Here is a 16,980-nt window from a genome sequence, read left to right as displayed (position 1 = left end):
GTGACCGAGAGCCCACGGAAAGCAGGCAATGGAGGCAGACGCGTACAGACCAGAATGGTACCGGCACGGTCAGCCACAGGCTGAATCGTTTTTACCGTTTTAAGGAAATAAAAGACAAACTTGAAAATATCTGTAGGGAACAGGAAACTAAAGTGAGATCTGACAGATTTTAAAATGAAATTTTAAAAACATTTAAAAAAGGGCGCCTGGATGGCTCCGTCGGTTGAGCGTCCGACTTCGGCTCAGGTTATGATCCTGTGGTCGGTGGGTTCAAGCCCTGCGTCCGGCTCTGTGCTGACAGCTCCGAGGCTGGAGCCTGCTTCGGATTCTGTGTCTCCCTCTCCCTGCCCTTCCCCCCACTTGTGTTTTGTCTGTCTCTCTCTCTCAAAAATGAATAAACATCTGGGTTCCCTGAGTCCCAGGTGGACTCACTGCCTTCACCCCCCTTGACAGCCCTCCCCGTGACCCCCCTCTGCCTACCATCCCCATCTTCGGGCAGCCCTGCTCCTCCCCGTCCCCTGCAGTCCGGTCCCCAAGCCTCGCCGACTCTACTTTATAAGCATGTTTGAAATGTCGGCCTTCCCCCACTGGCCAGGCCCCGCCCCCCCCAGAGGCAGTGAAGCCTCCCCATACGGTTCCCCCACCCCCAGCCCAACTGGGCCCCCTTCAACGCATTCCTCAGCACCTTCCTAAAACACCCTCCTCTGTCTTGGGAGAAAGCCGGGTGTTTAGCCTGGCCCCCGGATGGGGCCTCAGGTGGTCCTGCCGTCACCTCACCTGGCAGACTCCTGTCCCTGCACTTTCCCAGTGAAGAGAGCCCAAATCAAGTTCGTGCCAACGTGGACAAACTTTTAGGGGATGGATCTAGGTAAAAAAATCGAGTAACATTCAGTCATTCATTGTCTTGCATGTTCAAATTTAATGATGTGTCGCACAAAATATAGAGCTGCTCTTTTGCGCTCGTATTTTGCAAAAACAAACGAACCACAAAAAACCCACCACCACCCGCAAAACTGAGTTCGTCATCTGTGTCATTGGCCTCGGGGTCTGCGGGCTCCCGGGGGCCCACAGTGCTGTGGGTCTGCTGGCGAAGAGCACGATGGTGTCCCCAGAATTTGTTTCCCAAGACGCAAGTGCCTCTTGGTGTAACATCCCAACAGGTGGATTTAAAAACTCGATCCTGTAGGAGTGGGCGATCTCCCCAACACTTACCTCCCCAAATGTCCAGAGGCCTTTAGAATACTTGCCTGTCCCCCATCTAACACTCGCAGAGGGTGAGGTCACAGGTCACGCCCTCAGCAATAATGACTGAATCTTCATGGTTTCTTTGCCTTTCCTCATCTCCCCCTGCCCCCCACCAACCAGTTCCGCCAGGGGACCTTCATGCATTCCCCATGACACTGCTCGGGGTTGTCTTTGCTAAACGTGTCTTCCCCAACTGGTACTTTTTGGCTCTAGAAAACGGAATGAGCCTCTGTAGCATGAGGCCTGTGACCACTCAAGTGCAAGGGGACACCCTCACTCCTGAAGGATCTAGCTTTTTGGGGAACAAGGTCTTGCCTTATATTCGGACTCATGCAGTTCTTAGCACTTGAGCCTCTGGAGTCCTGGGCATCTGTCCAGGCACTGTCCTTGGCTTGGATCCCTCTCCCTGCTCTCCTGCTGCCCCAGGCTGGGTTGGGTGTGGGCCCCCTGCCGCCGCCATGCGGGTTACCCGGTAATCGCTCAACTCCTGCTGCGGGACCTGCTCCTGAGAGTCCCAGGAGCCCCCAGAGGGAGGAGCACCACCTCCATTGTATAGACGAGGACACCCAGGCACAGGGAGGCCAAGGGTCAGCCTAAGCGCCCCAGCGGCAGAGCAAAGGCTGTGTGCTGTGGAATTCTCTCGAAGGTCTTCCTGCTCAAGGCCCCGAGAGGGCACTACCGTTTGCCTTCCCTTGGCATTACCCTGCCCTGCTGGCCCTGGGGTCCTGAGGAGTGGCCAAGCCCTGGGCCATACCCCCTCCCATTATCTGGGCCCCACCTCTGGCTCCCGTGGACTTTGGGTAAAGGGACAGGAGCCCCTCTCCTAGCCTCGGAGAGAAGAGGACACGGAGTCCCCAGCCTCGTGGGGCTGTGAGGAGGCTCAGTCAGGCCTGACAGTCCCCAGTGCCTGGCATAGGTTAGTTCCACTTGATCAGTGCCTTGGTCCAGTTGGTACCTTCCTGTGCCCCCCAGGCTGGGGCCCTCTGTCTTCCTCCATCACCAGCTTATGGGCCCGGGTCTGGGCTGGTTTCCAGCCATGGCCTCCTTCTTTCTCCACCCACTGTCCTGGGTTGTCTGACTGGGTGTGGTGTTGGGGCTGGGTGCTTGGCTACAGGGGCTCCTCTGGAAACCTCTGCTCTGCCATTTAGTGGTCTGGTGACCTTAACCTCTCTGAGCTTCAGTTTCCTTATCTGAAAAATGGAGAAAACCACAGGACCCACCGTCCTGTGACTGTCACAAGTCAGCCAGTTCACCTCATCCACAGGCTCAGTGGCCTTTCCTACCCTCACCCCCTTGGCATCCTGCTCTTAGGGTTTCGCCCCCGCCTTCCTTAGGGCCAGCATCCCTCGGAGAGAGAGACGTCTCTCCACAAACAGCCTATTTGATTTGGGCAGGACACCCTGGCCCTGCTAGGCATGGGAGGGTGGGGGCACATATAGGGCTCTGTAGTCTGGTGGCCCCTGGCAGCACCTGGGGCTGGGCTGGGCTGAGCAAGGCTGCTTGGCCACACTGTTGTTGGTTCGTGGGGGTGGCGGCCTTGAGTGTGAGCTACGCACCAACACAGCTGAGGCTACGTGGCCCCACGGCCCCCGGGGAGAGTCGGTCTCACTCGCAGCCCATGGGACAGGGAGGCCCAAGTCTGTGAAGATGCAGCCCTGGGTCTGGTGCCATTCCTGGCCAAGTGCCCCGAGGTTGGCGCTGGCCTGTGGCTCCCTGGCCTAAGTCCGAGGACCCTCCTCCTGGCTGCTCTGGGAGCCTGTGGACTCACCGGCTGCTTGGACCACGGTTCCCAGATGCAGGGGAAGCTGGGAGAAGGCAGAGCCAGGCGTGTGCCCCACACTGCCTGCCCCCTGGGCCGAAACACCTCTTCACCGACAAATTGCCCCTTTATTAATCACCTTGCACGTCACTGTTAACACAACCATGAACGTGGTTCAGGAATCAAACTGAATGGAAGCGAGTGAGTTGGGGCTCACCGGCCACATCGTCCAAAAGAGCACGGCAGGGGAAGATCGTACTTCCATGCAGGGCGGGCTGAGGCGAGGCCTTGGGCTTCCCTTACCAGCACACCTTGCACCCTGGCCTCAGCCTTGGAGAGGCCTGGAGCCCCTGGCTCTAGACAGTCCTGTCTCTAGATCCTTGGGAGCCTGGGGATTCGGATACAGACACCAGCCCGGCAGTGCAGAGGGCAGGGGGCTGGCTAGAGCCGAGCTAGCAAGAAAAGGACTTTCCGGTCTGGTGACCTGGTGAGGGACAGGGACAGGCTCTTCTGGTTCCTCTCCCTGCAGGAGGGCTCCTGGGTGGCACACCGGGCGCCCGGATCTTAGCCTCTGGACTCAGCCCGGGACTCGGGCCCCAGCAAATGCTGGCGATGACCCACGGAAGGCACTGGCTCAGGCCTGCAGGCCCCGCTGGGGGATGCCTTCCTGGCTTAGTCACATCTGCGGGGCCTGGGGGTGGGGGGCGGTCGGGGGCAGAGGAGCGGCACCCTGGTGGGCTGCCCACCCCCGGTGGCTTGGCTGTGACGCCGGCAGGCCTGAGCACAGGGGGCTCACAGCTTGGCCCGAGGGTGGTGCTGGAGCAGAGCGCGCATGTCCAGGAGAGCCTTCTCCAGGTAGTGCGCCAGACGGGCCGCGTTGGTCTCGGCACAGCTGTTATAGGCCGACACGGAGAAGTTGATGTGAGTCTCCATGGGGTTATAGCAAACGCCATAGCCGTCCGGGACCACGGGCCCAAAGAACATGACGCAGTCTGTCTTGGCAGGGACCTGGGGACAGCACAGGACTAAGCACGGGACTTCTGTCTTACCCCACCAGCCTGCCTTTCCGCAGCTCTGCTTCCACTGCGCTCTGCCCGAGGTGCCCTTTCCCCCCTTCTCCAGCGGGCGGGTTACTTCGTCTGCTTCTTGGGGTGCATTTCTGGCGTCAACCCTCTCTGGAGTCTTCCTTGCCACTCCTGAGGGAGCCGCGCCCTCCTGGAGGCTCCCCCGACCCTCGGCACTTTGCAGGGGGCCATCGCCGCCTCCGTCCCCGTGCTTCCGGCCTACGCTGTCCCCTCCTCCCAAGGGACAGGGATGGTGGTCTGTCCCTGCTGTTTCCCAGTGCCCGGCATAGGATGGCCTGACTCAGATGTTCCTTCGTGTCTGACCGGTGAACGAACCACGTTGATTCTCCCGTGATGGGGGGGCCCTGACCCCTTCTCAGCCTGCCTGAGTCACGGCAAGGCCCCCCAGGCCCTGCTCTTCACCAGAACTCAGCCGTTTCAGCACTGACCCGGGGTGGCCCGAATGGGTCACACCACCACCAAGTCTGGCCATGTTCTGGACCCGGGCTTTATTCGGTGCAGCCTTCATCCAGCTCTAGCGGGGGCTGTTCTGTCCCACCCCAGGGCACCTAGGGCAGTGGCAGGGGCCCGGAGGGCAGGAAAACCCACCTGGCTGGTGGAGAGGTTGAAATGCATAGCGATGGCGTAGGAGGTGTCCATGAAGATGTCGGGCATGCTCACCAGGTCCTCAATGGCCTGCAGCTTCAGGCCCAGCAGGTGCCGGTCAAAGGCCTCCCCGCGGATAGCCTGTGAGAGGGGACCGTCAGGGGCAGGGGCTGCAGGCCCAGAGGGTGCGCCCCTATCCCTCCTGAAAAGCCTATGGCAGCAACGTCCCTTCCACACAGCGGTCCCTCGGACTCATGAGACCAGAGGGTCCAGGCAGGAGAGCCCTCGCTTCACAGATGGAGAAACTGAGGCTCAGGGACCTGCCCAGGGAGGGGACAGGGCAGGATTTAAGGACACAGGCCTGCAGCTGGGTGGCCTGGCCCCATCCCGGCCACGGGGCCTTGGCAGGTCACTTACATCTTGGAGTCTCGGGGTCTTCATCTGTAACATGGGGATGGGTACTGAATGTCCCTCCCGGGGTGGCAGTGGGAGCAAAATGGACAGCTGCATGTAACTTGGGCAGAGCCTGGCACACACAGGTGCTCAGAGCCAGATGGGAACCTAGACCTCCCGCCCTTGACTGCAGCCCAAGCTGTCAGAGGGCGGGGACCCCGCTGTTGGCCAGACCATGCAAGCCCTCAGCATCTGGGGCCCCGGGGCCATCGAGGGGAGAACACGATGTGAGCGCCAGAGGCTAACCTGGGACCAAAACAAAGTCACTGAGCTCAGTCTTGGTTTCCCCAACTTTAAAATGGGGATATTCAGCCTTACTCCAGGTGCCCCGGGTGCCCCCTGGTTTGGAGAGGAGTGGTTCATGCGAAGGGTGAGCGGCTGCAGGGATGGACAGCTGGGAAACGCCAAGGGTCAAGCAAATGGGGACAGCAGGGGTTCACTCACCTGGTCCGTGTAGGCTCGGTGGGCTTGCACGGCCTTCCGCAGCAGGTCCACCTTCTGGTGCTCCTAAGAGGGGTGAGGGAGTTGAAGTGTATGTTCCCTCCCAGTTCCTGCCACCTACCGCAGTGGCCCGCTCCACCCGGCACTAGATCCGAGGTCCTCGAGAGCAGTCCTCCCCTGTTGGCCCTCAACCAAGGCCTGACACGCAGGCAGACACGCCCTGCTGATGAGCGAATGAACCAATAGTTCCCTTTTGTCCTTGGCTGCCAGGAAGCTCAGGGCCAAATTCACGACTCCACCTTCTGTTAGATTCCCAGTGCCCACCCCGGGGGCCGGGAAGAGGGGGGGGGTTGGAATACAGTAGGTGCTCAATCAGTGTGTAGTGACAGAACGTACAGGAAGGGAGATGGCTCAAGGCCGGCTTGCCCACCCTCGCCCCGGACCTCTCACCGACACGTTGGAGTCATCCATGGCCTTGACGAAGGTCAGTGAGTCCACGGAGGCCGAGCGGATGGTGTCGGTGCGGCCCAGGTGGAACATACGCAGGGAGGCGCTTTCGTACGTGGCACACGCCTGCTTGTAGATCCTGGGTGCGGGAGGGGGCTGAGCACACCCCCCAGCAGGCTGCCCCCCCCCCCCAGGTCTCCTCCCTCCTCCCCCGGCAGGCCCCGGGGCGCGGCGCACCTGTAGTAGGCCAACTGTAGTGCCATCTGGATGAAGGCGTCCGGGCTCAGCTTCTCCGACTTGGGGAAGTCTTTCCCAAAATGGTGGAACACCATCACCATGATGTCCAGGTCCTGGATCATGCTGGGGGGTGGGAGAGAGGTGGGTGAGGAGCAGGCACCTGGCAGCCCCTGCCAACCCCAGGGGAGGCCCCGGGGAAGGCCCAAGAGCGGTCTCAGACCCAGCCAGGTGCCACGATCGACCGGGAACAGGAGCCTGCCGGGCTCGAGGAGCACAGTCCCCTAACCTGACTTAACCCACCCGGTATGCCGCGCTTACATGCTGAGATTCTGCTTGGCCTTTTCAATGTCGCTCTTGATCTCAGGGGTGATGTTGAACCGCAGCTTCTTGGGCATGGGCAGGGGCACCATGGGGGACCGCATAAGCTCGGGTTTCTTCCTGCGTGGGACACGGGGGCCTCAGGCTCATGCTGGGGCCTCGGGAGCCTGGGTCCACCCCTGGGACTGAGGTGGGGGGCATGGGTTCCTGAGGCCGGAGGGAGCCAGCCTGGGGAGACTGTGCGTTTGCTCTTTAGAAAACTGCCTTCGCTCCAGCTTCCAAGTGGCCACACGGAGGAGGCCCGGAGGGGGAAGGGACTTGTCCAAGGTCAAGTAGCTGGGAAGCGGCAGAGCCGGAACTCAAACCGGGTCTGACGACGCTAAACCCATGCCTTCTTCTGGCTTCCTTTGAAAACACAGATTCGCAGGCACAAGGGAGAATGGCATTTCTCCGTGACTGTCACCTGTCACCAGGAGCTCGGGAGCCGGGTGGAGGGTGGGACAGGCACACTCACGTGAACTCAATGACATGGTCCACGAGGGCAATGATGGGGGGTCCCTCCGCTGCTGCATGCTCGTAAACAAGCCCACAGGAGCCATCTTCGGCCACGATGAACTGTGGAAGGGAGAGGGACCCGTCAGTCCCAGGTCCCTGGAGCCACTCTCTGCTGGTTGGGTCCCGTGGGAAGGGCCTCTCTGAAGCCATCTCAGGAGTTATGCTGACTTTATTATTGTTTTTAATAACAGCTAACACTCACCAGGGGCCTTGGGCCCATTTCAGGCCACGGCACGTCCCATACTCATATACCGCGTCGAGTCCCTATAATGACTCCTCCCTGGGAGTCATTCCACAGGCGCAAAGAGGGAAAGTCACGGCCAAGACCGCGTCGCTCTGCCTGGCCCCACATCCCAGCCCTCTCGGTTGTGCTCACAAGGTGACAGCGGTTTCTGGGCCGGGCCCAGTAATGACATGCTGACTGCTTGGTAATTACAGCCGCGTCCACCTGCTGGCCTCCCACCTGCTTTACTAGCTGGGAGGCCAGGGACGCCCGGGCGAGGGGCAGGAAGTCCTGCGTGGGCCAAGTTTGGGTGTGCGTCCTGGGTGGGAGTCGGGGCTCCGCCAAGTCCCCACCTGCAGCGTCTTGTCGAACCAACGATTGCCGCTGTTCAGTTTGCCACCACCCCCGTGCAGCATCTGGCCGGCCACGTGACGGCGGTACACATCCTCCGAGACGCGGGGCACGGGTGCGTCCAGGCACACGGTGAAGATGCTCTTCTGGATGGAGCGGACCGACTCCCGGTTCACCTTGTCTGGGGTGGCGTGTGGGAGGGGCGTGAGACGGTGGGGGGGGGGGGGTGCATGTCAGGCCCGGGGAAGCCTCGGAGGCTTCCAGAGCATGCACGGGCGCTGGGTGAGGGCTGCAGAGGCAACTTTGCACTCAACAGGGCCTCGTGACAGGGTTGGTGGCAGAGCGGTGAACACAGCTGCCTTCCGACAGGGCCCTGTAGCCCCCTAGCGCTCCACGAGCCGGGGCCCGATACTGGACCCACGTTAGAAATGAGGCAACGGGGGCGCCTGCCTGCCTCAGTCAGAAGAGCATGTGACTCTTGGTCTAGGGGTTGTGATCCCAAGCCTCACGTTAGGTACAGAGATTACTAAAAGATAAACTTAAAAAAAAAAACAAACCAGGAAACCGAAGCCCCAGGTCACACGGAGAGCCAGCGTGATAGTCAGGGATCCAACACAGGGGTTCGACTCCAGGGACGACGCCCCTCACCAACAAAGGATTTGGAAAGAATGTGGAGGCAGAGGTGGGGTCTGCAGCCAGAGGGCTTGACTCTTACCGTAACTTGCTACTTAACACAGGGAAACTAAACCCAGCCAAGCTTCAGTCCCCTCATCTGTAAAATGGGCCAACAGCACCCACTCCGAGTTGAGAGGATTCAGTGAGAAACGTGGCCGCTCAGGGCCTGGTGTGGGCAGAGGCCAAGACGTGGGCCTCTCCTCCTTCTTCCACCCCCCCACCCACGGGCACCTTTGATGAGGGTGCTGTAGGCCTTGGCCCAGGAGTTGCGGTGGTTAGAGGTGAGGATGCCCACGGGCTCTTTGTTGGTTTGCAGCGATGAGTTCCAGATCTTCTCCAGCTGCACAAAGATCTGATCTGACGTCAGGGGTGTCCCATCGCTGTGGTACACGTCCAGCTCAAAAAACTATCCGGGCACGGCAAGTGGGGAGAAGGGAGGTGGGTGGGGGTCTCAGACAGGCAGCAGTCACCTCCCACCCCAGCCTCCTCCTGGCCCCGGCAGCCCAGAAGTCACAGCCAGTGCCGGTCGGGGCCCTGCCGAGGGATGAGACAGGCTACAGGGGCGAGAGGGGGGGAGGTCCTTGCATTGCTCTCCCCAGGCTGGGCAGGCCCATGGCCCCTCCTGGGTGCCCTCCGGCTGGGGCCTAGCCAGGCACCCAGTAGAGATGCCCGGGGCACGCCTGATCCTAGGGACACAGGGGCATGCGTGTTGGGGAAGCTGACTTTTGGCCCCGCGCCCTCCTCCCCTGGGGAAGTGGGGGGAGCCCACCCACTTGGTAGTTGTGCACCACGGTGATGTGCATGGGCGGCTTCTTGGTCTTGCTGAAGCTGATGACCGAGTCCTGCTTGGGGCCCGGCACGCGGCAGGAGGACAGGATCTGATAGTACTGGTTCATGCACAGCGGCTTACCCCCCAGGTACTCCACGGGCAGGGTCTCGCTGCGGGGGCAGAGGGACAGTGAGGGGGCCACCAGGCAACCGAGCAGGGCGGAGGACAAGACCACCAGGGAGCTGCTGCTGGGCACCGCTGGGAGCCGGGCCAGGCTGAGAAGGGGCTTAGGCGAGTGGCGTCCCTACCCCGACTCAGTGTGAGCGGGAGGTGCGTTGGGGCTGCTCAGGGGGCCTGTATCCCACCCTGGGCGGGCCCTGCTTGAGTCGCCCCGGAAACTCGCTCCCCTCGGCGCTTCAGTTAAGCGACAGAAGAGAGGAGGCGGTGAGTCAGCCTCCGGGGTCCTCTTTGGCTGGGACAGTGTCACCAGGAGGCGGTCCCAGCAGCTGGGGCAGAGGACCTAAGTGTCCCAATCCCCATACTGTCTCTCCAACCCCAACAGAGGCTGGGCCAACAGGAAGTGAAAGCAACCGAGATCTGGACCTGTCCAACACCCGGCTGCGACACTGGAGACGCTGGACGCGCTGGGCCCAGGCTGGAGTGGCTGCGGGGATTGCGGGGGGGGGGGGGGGGGGGTGCGGGGCGGGGGAGGCTGCCCACCTGTCAATCATGGCTTTGAAATCCAACACGCCCTCGATGAATTTGGCAGCAAACCTGGGGGGACCAATGAGAGATCAGAACCTGTTGGGACACCCCAAGGGAGGTCCCAGGTCAGGGACACCAGTGGGGTGAGGGGAAGGCCTAGCCAAGGGAGGAGACAGATTGCTTCACTCTGAACTCACTGCTGGCAGAAAGCCTGAAGGAGTTCAAGTGTAGGACCTGTGTTTGAGTCCTGGCTTGCCCTTCTGAGCCAGCTTTCTCTTATCTCTAGAGGGAGGGTTCCAAGAGGGCCCAGGGAGATGCTTTTGGCCAGGGACACCCACATGCTGGAAGGATGTAGGTGTAATGAATGGGAACGCGATTACGGCCGGTTTATTCGTTGGTACTGGCTGATTTCACCCACAAAGGGCCCGAGGCCCTGAACCACAGCCTGGAGCCTGGAAGGAGGTCACCCCTTCTCTGAAGCGTCAGCTAGAGAGGGACCCGGGACCTTGGGGGATGGGGAGTATAAACGGGAGGGCAGCGGCTCAGGGTGTCCTCTCTGATAGGTACCTTCCTGTTTGGGGGCCGCTGTGTCTTCCGGGCCATCTCCCTCAACCGGGCCTTCCTGCTTGGATCGTCCGGACCACACCAGTCAGGCCTGACACCTGGTCTGCCCCTGGCTCCCAACATGGGGACCACTGGCTAGAGCCTGAGCCTGAATTCTTGGATGCCCCGGCCCCTTTAAGAGAAGCAGGTGGTGGCCCTGGGTGTCTGGTCCTTGGGCAGGAGATCCCTGTCACTGGTATTTTTATCCCTGGTAGTATTGAAACAGAGGCCAGGGCAAGTGACACGGCCGAATGTGGAAAAGGGGATGGTGTACAAAGGTCACTCCTGGGACCAGCTGGAGAGAGAGGAGGGGCTGAAGTGCCAGAATGAGGTGAGGGGTAGCCTCAGGTTCACAGAGAGGGAGGGGATACGGTCCACAGTGTGATTAACAGTTATGAAACTTTACAGCCAGGAAGACCCCGCTTCAGCCAATCCTGAAAGGTGACCTCGGGCAAGTCCTTTCATTGCTCTGAGCCTTAGTTTCCCGATGTGTGACATAGGGATGATGCTCCCTACTTCGTAAGGCTGTGTGGGGCGGCGGGGGGTGGGGAGGAGGTGGCCAATGAAAGATAATGAACAGGACTGGGGCCCCTGCAATCTCCCGGGGGATTGGACATCAGGGCCTTGGACATGCCCAGAGCCCTGTCCCAGCCGTAGCCACTCACTCACCGGAGCTGTCCCTGCAGGTCCACAAAGTCCTGCTTGGGCAGTGCTACACCAGGGCTGGAGTAGATGACCAGGGGCTGGCGGTACTGGAGGTAGGCTGTTTTGAGCCACCACTCGGACAGCTGGAGAAAGGACCACAGCCTGTGAGGAGCGGGTGGGGACGTGGCTGGGTCCCCTCTGCCCCCTCTATACTGCACGGATTCTCAAAGTGAATGCTCAGAGCCTCTGAGCCTCCCGCCCCCTTAAAAACCAACCTGTGGCACCGCATCATTTCCTCTTAGCCTGAGGCAATCAGCATTAGCAAGACAAATTAGACAACACTGCGGAGCAAAGGAGCCAATGATTCTAGAAAGAAAAGGACTGAAGGACTGCCAGGAAATGGGGGAGGGGTGAGGGGAAGAGGCAGAAATGTGAATCACTTTCCTTCATCTTACACACTTTTGGGCAATGATTTTACTATTTTTAGAAAGAAAAATATATGAATGACAGAAAAGGAAAAATATATATAAAGTCAAAGTCTGATGGATGTATTTTTGACTGTTCCAGGTAGACATTCTCTGGGGAGGCAGGAGCCCAGGGTTCAGTGCAGTTCTTGGGACCCTGGTCCTCCCTGGCCACGGTTTTGTTGGTGTCAGACTGGGGAGCAGACACTCCCTTGGATCTCAAGGTCAGGGCCATCTAGGGAAAGCTCCCTGCGAGGATAAGTCACTGACCTAGTGACAAGATGTGGGTGCCACATCCTGTGTCTCCACCTGGTGGTCTGTCCTCTGCCCAAGGGGCTATTTCCATCGGGTGAGCAGTCTCTCTGGGGACCAGCCATGGCCAGGCTGTTAAAGACCCCTGTCTCGGGGCTGTGCAGACTCCCAAGTAACTATCACCCTTGAGCCTTACGTGCTGACTGTAATATCCCCCTCACCCTGCCCCCGCAAGCGCCTCTCTGGCAGGTCTCTCAATCCCAGGGACCCCAGACCCCCACTGTGTTTCCTATCCCATCTCAAACAGCCGTGGGACGTGCCTCTTCACCACACAGGCTCCCCTTGGGGCACAGCTAGCCTGTGGCGCTAGGCCGCCAGCCTTGGGCTCTTGGCAAGGCAAGAGGGACGATGACAGGCCCAGGGTGCACAGTGGGCCAGCAAGCAACTGCTGTCTGCTGACTTGTGGCCCGAGGACAAGGCTCCTGGTCAGCCAGACCCTCTCCTGTGTAGCTCGGGGCCTCCCAGGGAGCTGCTGTGGGTTTTCAATCTACCTCTCTGGGCCTCAGCTTCCTCACCTGTGGATCAGGGAGGGGCAGACAGGAATTCCCTCCCCTTGGTGACAGCCGGGCTGCCCTTCAGCCAGGGGCCCCCACTCCATCAGGGATCTCAGGGCCTCTGACCAGAGTTTGGGAAATACAGGGAAACCCTGCAGATGTGGGCATTCCCCCTGTTGAGAATCTGCTGGGCCTTGTGAGCGGAGAAGGAGGGAGCCCCACCCTTTTAGCTAGAAGTTTCTGTTGGAAAAAGAAATTCCTGGCTAAAAATGGAGGGAAACTGCCAGACCACAGACTCCTTAAGTGCCTGCCGAGGCTCAGTACATGACGCCCACCCGTTGAGGACTCCCCGCTCCCATGTACCCCACTCAGAAGAGCATCTCCCACTTTACAGGGCCAGAAGCTGGTTGTGGTTCTCTCCCAGAGAACCTGCTCCCCGCTCGGCCATCCCCTTCTTGGTCAGTCTCCCCCATCCTCCCCAACTGCCCCTCCCCAAATGCCCCTGCCGTTGCTTTAAGTCAGGACTGCTGTCTATCAGCAGGTACCATTAGTGCTGTCTCTAGAACGCATCCTGACCCTGACCATATCCTGACCCTGACCGCGGGAGATGCCCGCGCCAGCCTCCTCGCATGCCTCCCGCCCCCATTCCTGCTTCCCTCCCAGCAGTCAGGGTGGTCCTTTCCAACTACGTTCAGGTGTAAGACGCCCACAGGAGAGTGCATGGGGCGTCAGTGTGGACCTGTGTGACAGGCAATTCGATCTGTCACTGAACAACACAAATGCCCTGCTTTAGGCCATCCTGTGGCCGGCCCCCCTCCCACTGAACTCCAGCCCACCTTCCTTGCTCTGATGCCCCCCGCCCCAGCCCCAAGCCGCTGCACTAAATTCCAGCCTCTGTCCCTGGACACGCTAGGCCGTTGCCACCTTTCCCTGTGTTGTTCCCTGTCTCAGATCCAACACCGCCTCCTCCCTGCCCTCCCGGCCCACTCGGCCTCAAACCGCTGCCATATTCCCCTCTCCTCTTCTCCTGGCAAGCTTCACTGCCGGAGAGAACCTCGTCCCCTCACTTGTGTCCTGTTTCCTCACCTCGATCCCCACCCTACGTTAATGTCAGCCCCAAGGGACCACGGACTGTGTTCCTGCTCACTCAGGGCCCTGCCTAGTGCCAGGCACAGAGCAAGCACTGAAGAAACTGCAGGGCGCACATGAATGCCCCCGAGTCGCAGGTATTGGAAAATTCGGTGTGAGGCCAGCGACAAATGGGCCCGCAGCGAGGGTGCTCTCATAAGCCTCCGAGAGGGCCCTGTGCCCCCCGCCCCCCTTCCTCCCCGGGCCCCTGTGGGAACGAGGAAGTCCACTCACCCAGTTCTCCGTCTTCCTGGCCCTGCGCTCCAGCCCTTTCTGCAGACGCTCCCCGACGCCCCCCGCGGTCTGAAACTCTTCCACCAGCTGCTTGGTCTGGGTCCACTCCTCCTCGCTCACGATGGGCTGCAGCGCCTTGAGGTAACGGTCCAGGGACTGCTGGAGCGCAGGCACGGGCAGCCGGGGCAGCGAATCCTGGTGTGCCTTGAAGCGGCCGGAAACCTTCACCAAGGAGGAGGGCTTGAGCAGGCCCAGGGGCTTTACCTGCAGGCAGCAGAACATCTTGCTCATTCTCTCGCTGGCTCTGGAAGGCCCTGTCAATCCCAAAAGCTGCAGTACTGGGCACTTATGTGCCACTCCGTGGGGTCAGAGCTGGCCTCTTGGATGGTGCCCGCCTGGCTTCCCAGCCCTCAAACTGTATACAGTGAGTGTCTCCGCCTCTCTGGGGCCTGGAGACGCAGGGAGGGCTAGGGGACGGGGGGTGTGGCCACTGGTCCAAGTCGGGATGGATGGCACCTGCCGGGGGCGGCAGAGCTGAGGGCGGCCTTTCACCTGTCTGGAGGCCTCTCCCCGGTCTGGAGGCACAAGACTCCGCCTTTCTCCCCCTGGGACCAGGAGCCAGCCAGCCAGCCAGCAGTGAGGCAACTGCTCCCGCCCCCGGGGGTCCCCGCCTCCTTTTCTCCCACCCTCGCCACATTGAGAAACGAGAGGGAAAAAGAGAAAGTCAGAAAGAGCCAGAGGAGGACAGTCCCTTGGGGTGAGGGCGAAGGCTTGGTTTTTACCTGTCTGGGGGTGGGGATAGAGGGACATTGGGGCAGCTGTGTGGCAAGCGAGAGCTGAATGGCCTGGCGGGGGTGCGGGGGTGTGGTGAGAGGTGGCAGAGGAAGTCTGGGAGGCTCTGGAGGCAGGCAGAAAGAGAGGAGATCCGAGGAGCTGGAAGCAGTGGGTAGGCAAGTGGCAGAGGATCCGTTCCATACCTTCTCTTTCTGCTGCCCATCCTCCATGGCAGGACTGAGGTTCTGAGCCCTGTCTGTCTGCCTTGGGCTGGACCTCTAAGCCTAACTGTGCTACCAAGTGGGTGAGCAGAACCTAGCAAGAGACAGCCACTTGCCCGGGCTGGAAAGAAAAGACAAGAGCCGAGATTCAGGGGGGTGGTAGGGATGGCAATGGCAATGGCTATGGTGGCCACGGCAACACCTCGGGTTGTGGCTGTGGCAGGCACCCTCTCTAGCTTCCAGGAGTGGAGGATTAGGGAGCAGGTGAGGGGGCTGGTAGTAGGCACCGGCACAGGAGGAAACCTGGAACACGTTCTCCTTTCTTCTTTGGGTGGGCCCGGTGCCAGGGAGGCAGGCCAGGAGGGATTAAAAAATCCACCTGTTGGAATCTGTATAGGTCTGTTTAATGAGCAAAAACCTGGCCGGAGGCAGAAACCGTCCGGCCACCGAGGTTACACCACAAGCCTGAAATTAGACCTGAAAATTGGGGTTGGCGCAAGGGAGCGGATGCCGAAAAGGGGCCATAAGTGGACAGTGGCTGCTAAAACCCCATCCCGTTTTCCTCCAGGACTCCTGGAGGCCTTCTGGGCCTCCCTTCCACCAAAGCCTGGTTCTCTTGAGCTGTGGCTCATTCGGCTGGCGGCTAAGAGTGAAGGACTTTGGGCACTAAAAAAAATACACCGAAGGAGAATGCTAGTTTTGGGATTCTGCTAGATTTGAGTCACCGGAGCCAGGGGATTCTGGCCAAGTCGCTCCTTGCCTCAGTTTCCCCAGCAATAAGGCGATCAGGCCACCGAGAAGGTCCTAGAAGCTGTCTGTAGGAGGGGGGCACTATTTAGGTGTTGGTGACAAGGGTGAAGTGGAGCCTTCGGGTCCTGGGAGACCTGGAAGAGCCTCTGGGCCAGCGGATGGGTACCCTCAGCCCTCTGGGCCAAGTAGTATCTGAACATCCTTCTTGGCACGGACAGAAGGAGATACAATCAGGGATATGCTTGGAGTGGACAGCGAAGGAACTCAAATCATAGGAGCAGCACTGCCGGGTCCAGGCTGCCCTGCGGAGAGCACTGTGGCGTAGACACAGAAAACTGGGGGAGGGACTGGTGGAGAAGAAGGGCAGGGGGCTGCCGCCTGAAGCCTCCGGCCAGTTCAGAGGACTTTGAGAGCAGCCCAGCTTGAGGCCTCCACATGAATTTCTCCGGCCACACACAATTCCCCAGGGGCCGTTTGATGCGCCCCAGGAGACCTGAGCAACTGGGTGAGGTTGGAGAAGTGGCTCTGGACCGGGCATAGATGGCTCAGGCTGAGCAAGTGACAGGTGTGTGAGTCAGAGAATAACCGTCTGAGAGACACTCCTGGCCTCCCAGCAACTTGGTTCTGGGTCTAAGGGTGGAGGTGCAGCCTGAACCCTGGGTCCCCACTATCTTTTCCGGGTGGCAGGAATTTAGCACCACACGATGTGGGTTCGATCCGGTCTCTGACCTTGAGCCTCAGTCTCCTTTTCCAAGCGGGGTTAGGCCCCCTGCCGATCCCACCCCAGCAGCTGTTGGCTAGGCAGGACAGTGGGTGGCCTCCTGCCCCCGTCGCCTCGACGGCTTGTCACTCCATTCTGGCGCAGCCGCGTGTCTGGCTCCACTCCCGACCCACCCGCCACGTCCAGGGCCCGCCAGGCCGGTTTCCCGGCCAAACTCACCACGGTCCTGGCCGCGAAAGCCAACATCTCTGCGGCCCTCCCACGGACACAGAGTCCACTAGGTTCCTCGCGCTGGGCAAAGTCCGCGCCGCGGCCGCCGCCGCCGGTGGATCCTTGCTAGAGCCTCTGGACCAAGGTCGTCGAGTCACCGCGGCCAGCGGGTAGAGATGGCCCGGCGCCCACCCACCGGGCCTGGCGGGCCGCGGGCTGGTGGCCCCGAGGAGGAGCACTCTTGGGGCGGGCCCGGGCCGCTAGGCGCGAGCGCGGGGCGGGGCCATGGCGCGGGGCGGGGCTTGACGGGGGGCGGGGCCGAGGGCGCAGTTAGCGGTCCCGAGACCCCGCGAGGCGGTGGAACCCAGGAAGAGGGGCAAACCGCAGGCCTCAGCGCCCCTCTCCGTCTCCCACCTCCACAAGTTGTCTCAGCTCTTGGACGCAGTAGTGTGCAGCCCTCTCAGTCCGCTTGGTGTCCTTGAGCGCTACTCTTAGAGCGAAAGGAAAACACAACCATGTCAACAAGGGACTGTCCGCCAATATGCTTCGGGATAGGGTCAAAGATGACAGGTGGGG

The 16,980-nt window shown here is 60.5% G+C and overlaps 1 protein-coding gene across 2 annotated transcripts; it reads right to left on the bottom strand.

Annotated features, from left to right (window-relative positions):
* Window positions 1–3,112: 3,112 nt before the first annotated feature.
* CRAT (carnitine O-acetyltransferase) lies at window positions 3,113–16,928 on the bottom strand. 2 transcript variants are annotated; one of them, XM_027035360.2, is made up of 15 exons: window positions 16,414–16,928; window positions 14,706–14,844; window positions 13,729–13,992; window positions 11,121–11,239; window positions 9,864–9,917; window positions 9,148–9,313; window positions 8,606–8,780; window positions 7,702–7,880; window positions 7,085–7,185; window positions 6,571–6,690; window positions 6,253–6,375; window positions 6,019–6,154; window positions 5,572–5,634; window positions 4,678–4,815; window positions 3,113–4,012 (listed from the first exon to the last, which is right to left on the bottom strand). In XM_027035360.2, the coding sequence occupies exons 2-15, from the start codon at window positions 14,730–14,732 to the stop codon at window positions 3,797–3,799; spliced, it is 1,881 nt and encodes a 626-aa protein (XP_026891161.1). In that variant the 5' UTR covers window positions 14,733–14,844; window positions 16,414–16,928; the 3' UTR covers window positions 3,113–3,796. The 2 variants fall into 2 exon arrangements, with proteins under 2 accessions (XP_026891161.1, XP_026891160.1); XM_027035359.2 differs by lacking the exon at window positions 14,706–14,844 and having other exon boundaries at window positions 16,414–16,927.
* Window positions 16,929–16,980: the final 52 nt, after the last annotated feature.

The sequence above is a fragment of the Acinonyx jubatus genome, chromosome D4 (assembly GCF_027475565.1).
Source record: "Acinonyx jubatus isolate Ajub_Pintada_27869175 chromosome D4, VMU_Ajub_asm_v1.0, whole genome shotgun sequence".
Lineage (NCBI taxonomy): Eukaryota > Metazoa > Chordata > Mammalia > Carnivora > Felidae > Acinonyx > Acinonyx jubatus.
This window is presented reverse-complemented; position numbering and strand designations above follow the sequence as displayed.